Genomic DNA, 13,894 nt, shown 5'->3' with positions numbered 1-13,894 from the left:
CCCGCCTATTTCTCACCTGCTTATAAAAAATAAACTTGCAAATGGAAACCTGAAACTTCACCCACCAGCGTGAAGTATGGTAAAAAACAACAACACCCACGAAATCGTGTGGCCTTGGGAGGTACAATCATCTAGCAGTGGATTTACATGTGTACGTCGTGACGTCATGGCGGCAGCGGGAGGCGTGGTTCGCGTTCAGGTGAGGAGAGATTCATTGATTCATCGATTCTATTAGATCAATTCTTCACTCGTTCCACACCTCCGTTCGCGTGCGCAAGGATCGATGGGGTTGTTTAAATTGTTGATCGATTCGTACACCTTTTCACACAACGGGCTCACGCGTTCCCCCCGCAGCCGCTAGAGGCCGCTATATTTGCAGTTCAGTTTCATTGATTAGGTATAGCCGTGAGCCATTCGCCTCTTGAATCGGGTGCAACCGCAACAAACAAAAACATGAACAAGAAACATCAATCAACTTGAGGCAGAGTGACGTCACCACGCAGCAGCGCATCAATCAACCTGCGGCAAAGAATCTAAGCGCGATGACGTCACCACGCAGCGTCGCTCCAATCAACTTGAGCGTGGTGACGTCACCACGCAGTGGCGCTTAAATTCACCTGAGCAGTTTCAGTTTATTTATTTTGGTATAGCCCTGTGAGCCATTTGGCTCTTGAATCGGGTGCAACCACAACAAACAAAAAAACAAAAACACGAACAAGAAAAACATCTTAAAGTGACTATGTGTGACTGTGCAAACAGAAAATCCATGAAAAAAAACAGCAAAATATTCCTGAAAAAAGCACCAACGCTGTGTGCAAAAAATCCCAGTGGGATGCAAGTCAAACAACAACCACAATAAAACTTAGATTAAGGCCATCAGTCTAACTCCGTACTACAACAAAACAAACATGTCCAAACCAAAAAAGTTTTCGAAATCACCAAAAAATAAAGCCATAATTGCAACGTAACAGTGATCACAGGGACTGTGACCGGATTTTTACAATAAACTACATAAATAACATGTAACACCAAATCCTAAAGCCATAGCTGGCTGCATGAGTTACTCCACAACAACAGAAGCATCAGTCGGAGTATCAAATTTTTCAATGCACCTTTAAGATCAGCACGCTAAATCAAAATACAGATAATACTTTGCTGCGTCATCCGGAGCGAAACATTTTATTTTATTTTACGCCAATGAATAGCAGTGGCAGCTAGGGGTGTACAACTCCTCTAGAGCAGTTTTGAGAGAAGATCTCATTGGTAGCGATTCAAGTTGCAGTTTATTGGCAATAGCATTCCAGACCCTGGGGGCATCAATAGCAAAGGCCCTTCCTCCAGTTTTTGTACGGCAATAGGGAATGTGACGCTGGTAAATGAGTGAAGACCTGAGGTCAAATTTGTTCTTTGAAACAGAGAGGAGATCCAGCAGGTAGTCTGCGGATTTTTTTGTAAGTACATCGTGAATAAATTAGATCTGGTGCACAAGCTGTCGAACATTAAGAGATGTTAGGTTTGACCCAATGTAGAGATCACAGTGGTGAGTCCTATATGGGCAGTTCAACAGGACAGTGGGTTCAACCGAGTCGCAGACGCAGACTTTGGAGGCAGCGCATTTATTTAGTTAACAGAATAACAACCTAGGGTGGTGACCACCCGGCTTGGCTATACCAAATAAATGAAACTGAAAACTAACTACACTCGTTCCCACACTAGTTACTACACTAGTTACTACACTCGTTACCACGTAACTGTTACTACGGACCCGGGCCCAACAGCATCTGCCATGGTCCACGTGCTGGAAGACTCATAGATCGGAGATCGTAGACGAAGGGTTTCTTTCCCGGGATGAACAACCCCTGTCCCTCTCGGGACTCTGTTTATATTATCTGTGGCGTGGCCGCCTTCGCCCTTGGCCACGTCCCCCTTCCAGAATCATCGGGAAGGATCTGGGTCCCAATCACGTGACCACCCCTAGCCCCCTCTTGGGGGCCCTCCTGTTATCTTAGCCGGCCACACGACCGTCCCCTGAGGTCGGCACCCACACACCGTGTCCTGTAGGGCCGGCAATGCACTTCAGGCGTGGTGCCATCCAGCGATGTCACCACATTTACCGCACTAAAATCAGTATAATCGAGTATTAAATAGACGACACTTAACGTGGAATCGACGTGAGAGCGAGAACACACAATGCCCTGCAGAGTAATTCCTCGCTACAACACGCCCACACACACACGCCCACACACACGCGCAAGGAAATCCGCGGCAGTTGCCATTCCTCACAATCGTCGCTCTCTCCTTCCCAACCCATGCCCACGTATAAACAACAACAAACAACAGCAACCACCACCAAGCCGCCCAACACACTGGGCAATGACAACAACACTAAGACCGGCCCTTTCTTGTGCGCCAACGGCCCCCAGGCAGAATCACCAACGTGGACTCCACCTGCGCCCCGCCGAGGAACTTCCTCGTATTTTCCCTCTTCACCCCTCCTCCTCCTAGCGCCGACTCTGCAGAGAGGAAGGAGGTGAACCATTGAACACGAACGAGGGGCAGTCGCCAGCGCCCTCAGCCCGGCATTGCGCTCAGCAGGCGCAGAGAAAACGGTGGTGGGTGCTGTTCCCTCCCCCCACACGTCGCCAGCCAGGCCACCAGTGCGCATCGCAGCTCCACGATGGAGGGGGTGGTTTAGGTAATTCGTGTTGGTGGCGTCGAAGGAGCTTCCGAGAGTCAAGAGGAAGGAGGCTCGAGGGAAGAGGTCGGTGGAGTGAGGAGGAGGCGGAGTTATTGTTTGTAGAGTTGCTCGTGGCTGGTGGACTTGCTGCTGCTCGATAAAGAGGTGGTGGAAGAGGAGGTTGGTGTTGGTGGGGTGGCGGTAGGAGACTGCACCTGGAGCCATGGCATCCGGCTCGGAGTGGCGTCTCCGCACAGGTGAGGAGGAGGGAGAGGCGCACCCGAGCACAGCAGCTGCGCGGAGGTGGTGATTTTCATCATTGCCATCATCGTGTATTGTCCGGATTATAAGACGCACTAAATCCCCCCTCCCCCCCCCACTATGTTACAGCAACTGTTGGGGGGGGGGGGGGGGTGCGTCTTACAATCCGGTAGATGCGCGCGCGTGTGTGTGAGAAGTTTCGTGCAACTTGACAGCGGATAACTTGTGGGTTAACTTGTGGGTTAACATGCCTTCCCGCACCTCCGATTAGCACGGTTGGCTACGTGCGTACGGTGCGAAAGAAGTTCAACATACATTTATAACACGGCGTTTTTATATATACACACACCGTGCCTCCGATGCAGTAAACATCTCATGTGCCAAGGGCTGTTGCCCGAAACGTCGCCGATGATATTGTTTCCTTTTAAAGCGAAAGTGTTATTGCCGAATGTGTTGAGTAAAAGAGACAATTCCTGATTAAGGAAGCGATTGGACCTGGGCCATTAACACTGCATAATGGCCATCATAATCCTCATCAACGATCTATCCACTGCTAGATGAATGCATCCCCAACCCACCCAATCAGTCGCCGTTTCTCCACGTTCCTGCGATGCAACAATCCACCTGGCACCTGCCTGCACGCAAATTTCATTTCATCGCTCCATCTCCGCGTGGGGGACGTTGCTCGCAAACGGCACGTGCCGATCCCTCTTGGGTTGAGATCTCTGCATGCGTGTGTGTTTCTATGTGTGTGTGTTGGAGAGCTGGACCGGTACCGCCTGGATCTCTCAGGAGGTCCGGTGGACCGGTTCTGGCTCCTGCCACCATGAGGGGTGGACAGTCCTCTACTCGGGGCAGCAGACTGCCAAACAACAGGGTGTGGCTCTTCTTTTGAACAAAAGAATGAAGGGGGCATGGGAGCGTGGCGGTGAGGTATGGGAAGCTGTAAGCCCCAGGCTACTTTGGGCTCGCCTTCCCATCAACCGGAGGCGAGGAGTGGTGGTCGTGATTACTTATGCCCCCACCGAAGATGAACATCCGTGGAGGGATGCAGGCAAAACCGATGAGTCAGATGCCTTCTATGACCTCCTGTCACAGGTGCTGGCTAAAGTGGCACCTCGGGATAGAGTCATCATGTTGGGTGACTTCAATGCCCGAGTTGGTCATGATGCTGGCACCTGGTCTGGAGTGATTGGAGGGCATGGGCCAGATCAGCTCAATAACAACGGTAGGAGGCTGCTAGATTTTTGTGCAGCCCATGGGCTTGTAATTACCAACATGCTGTTCCTGCATCGGCGCATCCACACAACATCATGGATGTATGCCGGGTCCAAGCAATAACATCTGCTGGACTACATAGTGACGGACCAGCGGATGCGAGCCCATGTCTGTGACACCAGGACCTACCGTGGAGCTGATCTGCCCTCCGACCATCGACTAGTCATCTGTAAGATGCGCCTGCCATTCTTCCACTCCGGTGGTGGGTGTACACCCAGGACCCATTCCAACCTAAAGTGGCCTGGTCTCAGTTATCTGATGAAAGTTGCAAGCGAGAATTTCATCATCGCTTGCGGCTGGGATTGGCATCGTCCCCCACTCCTCCTGATGTCGAGGGTAAATGGGCGAGGTTTAGGACTGTGACCCATGCAGCTGCAATGGCTGCTTTGGGTACGCGGTCCAGACCTCCCCAGAGACCCTGGCTGACAGAGGAGGTGTTCAGGATGGTTGAGAAAAAGCGACAGGCCCACTGTCATCGGCACAGAATCCCACGTCAGAGAATGAGGAGGCTTACCGCAGCCTTCGCTCGGAGGTTCGGAGAGCCGTGAGGTGCTGCAAGGATGGGTGGTGGTCGCGGGTTGCTGAGGAGATGGAGTCTGCCTCAGTGGCCCGCGATCACAAATCTCTATTTAACTCCATAAAAAAAGTAACCTGCAGTGCCACACCTATTACCATCATTAGGGGAAAAAACGGTGATCCAATCTCCGACCCCCAGGAACAGGTTTGCAGATTTGCTGAGCATTTCTGTGAGGTCCTGGGGGAGGGAAAATCCCTCAGCCAGGAAAACATCGTGGCACAAAGTGAGGATGACCCTGATGAAGCTGCAGTGCCTCAAATATTGGAAGAAGTCACCTCCTGTGAGTGGCTGGCTGAAGTGCCATCTGTTGAGGAAGTACTGAAGGCGATCCGGAGTCTGAGACCAGGAAAGGCAGCGGGCAGAGATGATCTCCCAAGCGAAATGCTGAGGGAGGGTGGCGTTTGTACACAGACTGCCCTATATGACATCATAACAACAGTCTGGACCACTGGACGGGTTCTGCAGGATTGGAAGGATGCCCTGGTGGTCCCCCTCTTTAAGAAGGGGGACCACACAGACTGTAACAACTACAGGGGCATCTCACTCCTCAGTGTGCCGGGAGAGGTCCTGGCAAGGATTATTCAACATCGCCTTGCCAGGCACGCTGAGGAGAGGCTTGCGGAGCCCCAATGCGGTTTCAGGAAAGGGCGGTCCTGCACAGATGCCATATACTCTGTCCGTCTGCTACAGCAGAGGTGTAGGGAATTCCAGCAAGACCTACATCTCTGCTTTATTGACCTGGTCAAGGCCTATGATACCATCAGTAGGCCTGGGCTCTGGGTTGTTCTTCGTGCTTTTAGAGTACCTGACCCTCTGCTCACGATCATTAAGGACCTTCATGATGGTGAGCGGGCCCGGGTAAAACTACGTGGCCGGGAGTCAGAGCCATTCCCTGTACACCTTGGGGTGCGAGGGATGTCTTCTGGCTCCCACATTATTTAACATCTATTTTGACCACGTAGTTTGTGAAGCCTTCAATAGCTGTACCGGGGGAATCTCCATATGGTACAGATATAATGAGAGGCTGATCGATGCCCGGGTGCAGTCAAGGGATGGCCCCCTATTGCTCAACCACGTTATGTATTCCGATGATTTGGTGATAGCTGCTCATTCAGAGGAGGAGTTGGAGACGCTGCTGCTGAGACTGGAGCGTGCCACTAAGAGATGGGGCCTTACCATCAGCCCCACCAAAACTAAGCACCTGCCTGGGTATTTTGTACCATCGGACACTCCACCCCCACAACTCCCAATCGGTGATGGGGCAGTTGTGGAGAGAGTGGAGAGTTTCCCATACCTGGGCAGTGTGCTTATGACGGGCTCCAGTTTAACAGGAGAGGTCCCACTCCGAATCAGTCGAGCGGCAATATCTTTTCATCGGTTGCGTAACGCTGTGTGGAAGCTACCTGGTCTGTTGCTCCGCACTAAGCTTCAGGTCTTCTCGGCCACGGTAATTCCCTCCCTTCTCTATGCTTGCGAAACGTGGACCCCCCTAATGGAACATCTTCGCCAGTTAGAAACATTTAGGCTAGCCTGCCTACGATCAATCCTGGGTTTAACCAGGCTGGATTGTGTGAGGAGCTCACAAATATTTGAAAGATCTGGGCAAAGTCCCATCGGTGAGCACCTCCGGCAGGCAAGGCTGCGTTGGCTGGGTCATGTAGCCCGCATGCCCAGCCACCGCATGCCGAAACAGCTTTTGTTTGGCCGGATCGAGGGGGCTAAACGGGTGCGGCACGGGCTAGAGAAGAGATGGAGTGATGTGGTACAGGAGGACGTGGAGCTGAGTGGACTTGCCAATGACTGGTACCAGTGGTGTCAAGATCGGCTTCTGTGGAGGAGGCTCGTGAAGGACGCTACTGGGCAGTTGGAGGTAGTCGCCCTCCAACAACAACGGAGGGCGGAGGAGCGATGCTCACAACAACGAGTGGAGCGCCGGGTGGCTAAAGCACAGCAGGTTGGCACAGTAGGGGGCACAGGTGGTGCATCAGCCAGTCATCTCAGTCAGTCGACCCGTGGCACCTGGGTCTGCCCCGTGACCTCCTGCCCGCGGGCGTTCGACACTTCACGTGGCCTCAAGGTGCACATGGCCTGGCACAAGCGTCGTGGTGACGTCACCGCCACTTAGTGGCGAATGGCGGTTGTTGTTGTTGTGTGTGTGTTGAACGTCTTTCGCACCGTACGTAGCCAACCGTGCTCATAGGAGGTGCGGGGTAAGGAAAGCAAACTAAACGCAGCAAAAAATAAGTTCTAAAAAAAATAGTTTTCAATAAAAAAATACGTATTCAATTTAAAAACTCTACTCTGAGGGTCTAAGGAAACCACAAATCTCTCCCACCTCGAGACCGGATCCTTCTACAGTAGGAGTAACACCATCGTCGTGCTTAGCCCGTTACTTTCACGAGACCACATCGTGAGTACAGTGCATTGGTCGTGGCGCGCGCCGTCTTCCACAGACGCAGCCCGCGGTCCATTCGCCACGTGGGTTTTGCCCAATGCAGCGATGTTCCAGTTCTCTCGAATTTAGCTCAAGTTAGACCGTTACGCCGACACGCGCGGGCTTACCGCCCCCAACCCTCCAGTAGCGTCACGCAGGATCTCTTGAATTTTTTTGTGAACGTTCACTCTGAGCGAGCGTTAAAAATATAATTTGGTTAACAATCCCATTAAGTATTAACCAGGGCGGCCGCCTGCGCTCGAATCGCGAACGCCTGCGACAAGTCTGCTGCGAACTCGCGCCTCCGATCGGTCACCGCATCGCGCACATGGCTAGATACCGCACTCAGAGAGGGCAGGGTGGCTGGGCAGTGGTTCACCCTCGTGCGTCCCAGAAGAACGGGACATAGGTTCGATCCCCGAGGCGGGCGCCTCTCTGGATGGATGGAGTTTGTGCGTTCTCCCGATGTTCTGCACGGCTTTCCTCGGAGTTCTCCGATTTCCTCACAATGCTTAAAACGAAACCCGCCACGCAATGTGACTGGAACTGTATTGGTTCAAAACACCCGCAACTGCTGAGAAATTGCCTGCAGTTTGCCCAATTGGGATTACATACACGCACAGATGCGGTTCTCGCACCAGACTGGGAAACTTGGCGGGAGCCTCCTGCAGAAGAGTCTTGAGACTCAGGGAGGCCTTTCTGGGTGAACACGCGCCAATAGAATACAGCAATTCCTCGTTTAACGCGGTAGATGCGTTCCTGAAAAAGTTACGCTTTTAACCGAGATACAATGCTGAATAAGAGAACTGAGATAAGGGTACGATGCGATACTCTACCATTCCGCGTACCGTACTGCCCAGCCCCGCTCAGAACCCGCGTTATCACGAGCGAGTTCCGCCTTGCGTGAAAAGTGTTCCCGAATCGAAGAACCGCGTAATAGCGACAGCGCGTTGTGTGAAAAACGCGTTAAGCGAGGATTTACCGCAAAATTGGTGGTCCAGGGGCCACCCTCGGCACCCCTCCCCAAGTACCGGCCCTGGTTCCCGTGGGATCTGCCCGGAGGCGATATCGTCTCAATGGAATCAGTGTGGTGGTGATAGTGACGATGATAAGGTGTGTGTGTGGGTGCGTGTCTGTTGAATTGTAAAAGTACCGAGCGCACATACACACACCCTCACCCTCCCACGGTCACGCGAAGTCTAAACACACACGCACACAATGCAGCACTGTGCACAAAGAGACTACCACCCCACGTGCTCCACCGCCTGTCGCCTTGACGCGGGCTCGTGGGGGGCGCGTGCTGTGTGCGAACACGGCATGGGTGACGTGACCAGCACCGCCACGCCGGGCCGCCTTTGTCTCCCCGGGGAAATGTCAATCTCAATAGCGGAGCCAGGATTCTCAGGTAGGGGGGTCAACCCCTCCAGCAATGAAAAATTCTAGGAGTTGATGCGTGTGCGGCAATGGTGCGGCAATGGTGCGGCGATGGCACAGCCATCGATCGAGGGTTGAATTCGAACCGTGTGTGATCGGCATCGTGCTCGCTGAAGGTGAATGCCTTCAGGGAAGTCGTGTACTGTATACGTAACTGCGCACAATTCTGTGAGTCACTTATAACCACTTTGGCGTTACTTATTGCCAATTATGGACTCAGACAATTGTCCTATCATCTCATAGAGTCCCTGGCACGTAATAATATGCTACACAGTGGCAGTGGGGGTCGCAAAATGCTGATTAATTACTAATAAACCCCAATTATCTGATCGAAATCAGGGATTTCGATCGAATCATTGGGGGGGGGGGGGGGCACGTGCCACTCCCTCCCCCACACACACTGGCTCCGCCAGTGTCAATCCTGATATTGGTTCGGCTGTCTCTCGTCGCCGAAGCTGGGTCCCTCTTCTTTGGCGGTGTTCGCCACCGCTTAACCTTTCTCTTGCCGTGAGACTTCTGGTCGGGCGAACACTTTTGAGGGCAGAGGTTACTTTTGACAGTTTGACTTTTGTAAGTTCCTCCTGCTCTTTTGAAAACATGTGGTGGTGGTGATTTTTTTTCTTTCTCTCCGCTGTAGGTAACTGTTTGAGTGTTCTGTAGAGATGCGGGGGGAATGTTTCCACTGCCTTGTGCGTGCTGGTGCGCGTGTGTCTCCATATGGGAAACGGTGCTGTAGCGGTTAGCGCGCTGTGCCAGGAGCCCGGATAACCGAGTTCAATTCCCGCTCACGGTGAATACTAGTGACCATTATCTGGACCGGTCCTGGGCCTCTCCGAGGTAGACTCAGCCTTAAATTAGTACCTGGTATGATGTGTAAACATTGTCGCTGGGGAGACAAAGGCGGCCGGGCGTGGTGCTTGTCTCCCACTCTATCGTGTGCCATGCCGGTCTTCATAGGTGCTCGCGAAGAGCACTTGCCCCAACGGTATTTTAAGGCTATACGGGGGATCTCTGTGATTTTGCGAATCCTCGTGATTTTTGTTGTTGCTGATTTAGGTTTTCCTGTTTTTTTTAACGAAATAAAAACCTCAACGCGTTCCTCAGTAGCGCCGCGTGTTGCCTCAAAAAGAAAAACAAGTATAATAGGCAACGTTTCGGGCAATGGCCCTTGATATGACGAAGGTCATTGCCCCAGATGTTGCATATTACAGTATATATTTTGCCTTTCAATGCCACAGAGCGCGATTGACATGGTACGTGTTTGAGTTTGTAGTTAATTGTGCTTGCGCATCACTGCCAACGCAGCTGCTGGAGCAGCAGTAGAATCGCCAATCGGCGGTTTCGTTTCGGTTGAGTTTACGTCATCTGGATGTACCAGGTGAGAACTCGAGATGCCCTGGCTGAAGTCTCGATTGCAAGCGCGACCTGGGTCCAGTCCCCCGGACTTTGCAATCCAGAGGTCGCCGGTTCGATCCCCCGGCCCTGCGGCAGTTGAAGCAACTGTCGCAAGTTTCTAAAACCATCCCCACCGCCTCTCTCGACGCATCGGCGTGAATGCGTGCGCCACAGTGCAGCAGGTCAGCAGGTCGCGTGCGGTGGGGTAAAGTTTCGCTGTGGCACGCCCTCTCTTACAAGACGCCTGGCCAGTGTGGAAAATTTGGTCAAACGCCCGAGAGGTCGTGGAGGCCCTTTCGCCAGCAGTGATGATGGCCAGATATTGCAGGGCTCTGCCTTTCACATTTATAACTATTTTACCCTTTCACCATTTCGCATTTTTACCCTTCCACTGGCCTCCGTGTGGTTCCAGTTGACCTTTTCTCAGTTCTCTTGCTGACTTTGCACCCCCCCCACCCCGACCATCAAATGAACCTTCCGTTACAATAGGAGTTGTTTCATTATTTAAACAGCGTTGACATCCATTTCATGAGGTTGCTTTCTCTATCTCTCGCTCGTTATTTTAATGTGCAACCTGGGTCTGTAGCTCCAGACTGCGGTCGCAGCCTATGATGCACGCACCCCCTGTGGAATTTGCCGCGGACGATTACATCCCTGGCAGTGTTGTTGTTCGTCCGTGAGATTCAATGAAATGTAATCTCCCTCGTTCCCCACGAGTAGAGGGACTCCGTTGTTGCTCTGCAACGGAAACCAAAAGACAGCAGTCATCTTGTTCATGCCCTTCTCACAGTCAATCCTCATGTACTCGGATCACTCAGAGCAAGATAATATGCATTGCGAGGTTTTTGTTATATTCTCTAGGCTTTTAAAGAATATTCTGGCGAAATAATTATTTTAACAACACATTCCCAAAAAGCCTGTTAAGATTATATAGGGGATGTTTGTCTTGTTGTGTATGAACGTGCGAAAAAATACGCATATTTTAAACAACACTGATACATTCCAGGAACCCAGCCGTTTCCCAGATGAACAGGAGGAAGTTGCCAAATTAATAAAGAAACCTTGGCATTTGCCGTTTGAAACATAGACAAAAGGCTCGCATGCCACGTGGTACAAAAAGCGTAAGCATCATCAGAGAAGCAGAAGCCGTGGCAGCCGAGCGGCGTGCTCCACACCGCAGGGCCGCTCGCCAGCGAGCGTCGCGGTCGCGTCCCGGTGAACCGATCGCCCTTCTGTTCAAGAAGGGGAGACAAACCTGGCTCGTAGAACTACAGGCCCATTAAACATGTGCTCTGACGGCGTTTCAGGCAATGACCCTTCTTCATAGTGCACAGATAGAGAGGCCTCTATAATAAGATAAGAGGCCCCTCTGACTTCTATGTGCTGTGAAGAAAGACCTTTGCCCGATACATCACCTATTATAGGTTTCCAGAATCAGCAGCAGCAGCAGGGTCACCAATCTGACAATGATGCACAAACAACAACAACAACAACTCAACACACTCGTCAATAACACCGCAGCCTTGAAACGTATATAATAAGTGACGTTTCGTGTAACGGCCCTTCTTCACAAGAGCACATTGACAGACCCCCATCATGCCTCTCTTACAACACACGTCAATAAACTCCGGGTGTTCCAGAGTTTATTGCCAGCATAATAGCAGCGTCCGGGGGGTCAAGAGGTCACGTGAGCAAGCCAGGTGTAAGAAAGGTTACTTTACTCTCAACAAATCAGATCCTGGAAGAGACCAACGCATTTCCATCCATAAGAGGGGGTTTTGTTGTTAGATAAATGTGCCGTTAAACCCGCCACCACCCGACACGGCCACTAGTAAGGGGTTTTTCACGTAAGCAAAACATGCCAATTCGTTATTTGTGCTGAACACCGGTGTGTTGGAGAGTAAACCCGCAACGTTTACAATTCGAGTTCGACGTTTCGCCAGTAACTACAACCAGCATCATCAGGCGACAGTCAGAGTTGTGGAGAAATCTTCCTGTTTCGGTTGCTTTCGGCTAAGAAAATGCATTTGACGAAGTGGACATGGGTACAGTTTCCCACAAACCAAGACCTATATCCATATCAATCTATAAAAAATATATATTTTTAGAAATAAAGGGAACACCTTTATATAAATACGACAAGTAGCCTCAAACTGGCAGTGCGCGGACCTTGGGACTCGCTGTCATGCACGGTGTTTCACACAGACTGCACTGGAGCCACGCAGCCACAGATATATGCCGGGAGATATTACAAGCCATCTCAGGTATGCCGATGTACTGAATATTACGTACTGTGTGTGTGTGTGCGCACAGCGTGTGTGCGTGAGGTCGTGCAGTGGTGAGCGCGCTACGAACCCAGAGACCCAAATATCTGAACCGGTGCTGGGCGCCCCCCTGGGTCAAATCAGACGCAATTGAGTCACCCGGTGCCTTGTGTAAACATCATCACTGGCTGTGTAAACATCATCACTGGCTGTGTAAACATCATCACTGGCTGGACAAAGACGGCCGCGCGTGGCGGTGCTGGCCACACCACCCAGTCGTGTGCCGCGCAGGTCTTAGTAAGTGCCACTCGCTAACGGCACTTAGTAACTGCTACTCGCTAACAGGTCTTAGTAAGTGCCACTCGCTAACGGCACTTAGTAAGTGCCACTCGCTAACGGCACTTAGTAAGTGCCACTCGCTAACAGGTCTTAGTAAGTGCTACTCGCTAACAGGTCTTAGTAAGTGCTACTCGCTAACAGGTCTTAGTAAGTGCTACTCGCTAACAGGTCTTAGTAAGTGCTACTCGCTAACAGGTCTTAGTAAGTGCTACTCGCTAACAGGTCTTAGTAAGTGCTACTCGCTAACAGGTCTTAGTAAGTGCTACTCGCTAACAGGTCTTAGTAACTGCTACTCGCTAACAGGTCTTAGTAAGTGCCACTCGCTAACGGCACTTAGTAAGTGCCACTCGCTAACAGTAAGTGCTACTCGCTAACAGGTCTTAGTAAGTGCTACTCGCTAACAGGTCTTAGTAAGTGCTACTCGCTAAGGGCACTTAGCAAGTGCTACTCGCTAAGGGCACTTGCCCCAACAGTCGGCTAAGGCTATACCGGGGTGCGGGGATCTTTGGCAGTGGTTTAGTGGCGAGGGCACCGCGCTATGCACCCCGGCTACCTGACTGAGGTCGTTTTTTTGCGGCCACGGCGGTGATTTTCACCGTTGCGGCCGTTCCCCACGGTTGTGCAACCCCACGGTTGCGCAACCGCACTGTGCCGTCGGCATCGTCGTGAGTGGAGATCGGAGCGGGCAGGCTCCGCGGTGCTGTCCGCGCAGCCCCCTGTCCACCCTGGCGGGGGAGGGGGGTCCAGAACTCCAGAGGGGTCCAAGATTTAGTTTCTTAGATAAGTGGGAGACGAGGAAGAGAGGGAACAAGAAGAGGAGGGGTGGTTCTATTTTTTATTCTGGATGTGGGGCGGGGGGCAAATGTTCTCCTGCCGTGGTGGTTATGAACCATGGATACACCGCGCGCCGACTAATTCACTCGCAGCGCACGCAAAATATCCCATGGCGACATTCGCAAGAGTTAAGCCACTGCGTGCCAGCCAGCGTCACGGTCAAAATCTGGCACATTTGAAGAAAAAAACCAAATCACACCGCAAACGACTCGATTGGCAGGACCCTCCTGATAGATGGATCATGGGACTCCGTGAGGCTTTCCTGCAGGGTAATAAATAAAATACACTGCTTAGGCCCTGGGGACACGGGGAGTGTTGTGGTGACACGGGGGGGGGGGTCTGTGGTGGGGACTTTGGGGGGCACAATGAGGCTTTGTTCCGGATGCTGGTGCCGTGGCGCC

General features: G+C 51.9%; 1 protein-coding gene across 3 annotated transcripts in view; it reads left to right on the top strand.

Moving 5' to 3' along the window:
• Window positions 1-2,080: 2,080 nt before the first annotated feature.
• Window positions 2,081-13,894, top strand: part of LOC116942479 (uncharacterized) — a 53,932-nt gene continuing 42,118 nt past the window's right edge. For 2 of the 3 annotated variants that reach the window (XM_032954465.2, XM_032954464.2), the window contains exon 1: window positions 2,082-2,934. In XM_032954465.2, coding sequence (XP_032810356.2) covers window positions 2,901-2,934 — 34 coding nt within the window. In that variant the 5' untranslated portion in view covers window positions 2,082-2,900. Of the gene's footprint in view, window positions 2,935-13,894 lie in introns of all 3 variants that reach the window. The other variant, XM_032954466.2, reaches the window with a different exon arrangement.

The sequence above is a fragment of the Petromyzon marinus genome, chromosome 14 (assembly GCF_048934315.1).
Source record: "Petromyzon marinus isolate PM22_M1 ecotype Great Lakes invasive population chromosome 14, UKy_Petmar_22M1.pri1.0, whole genome shotgun sequence".
NCBI lineage: Eukaryota > Metazoa > Chordata > Hyperoartia > Petromyzontiformes > Petromyzontidae > Petromyzon > Petromyzon marinus.
The sequence above is the reverse complement of the archived record's forward strand: the minus strand, read 5'-3'. Positions and strand labels throughout refer to the sequence as shown.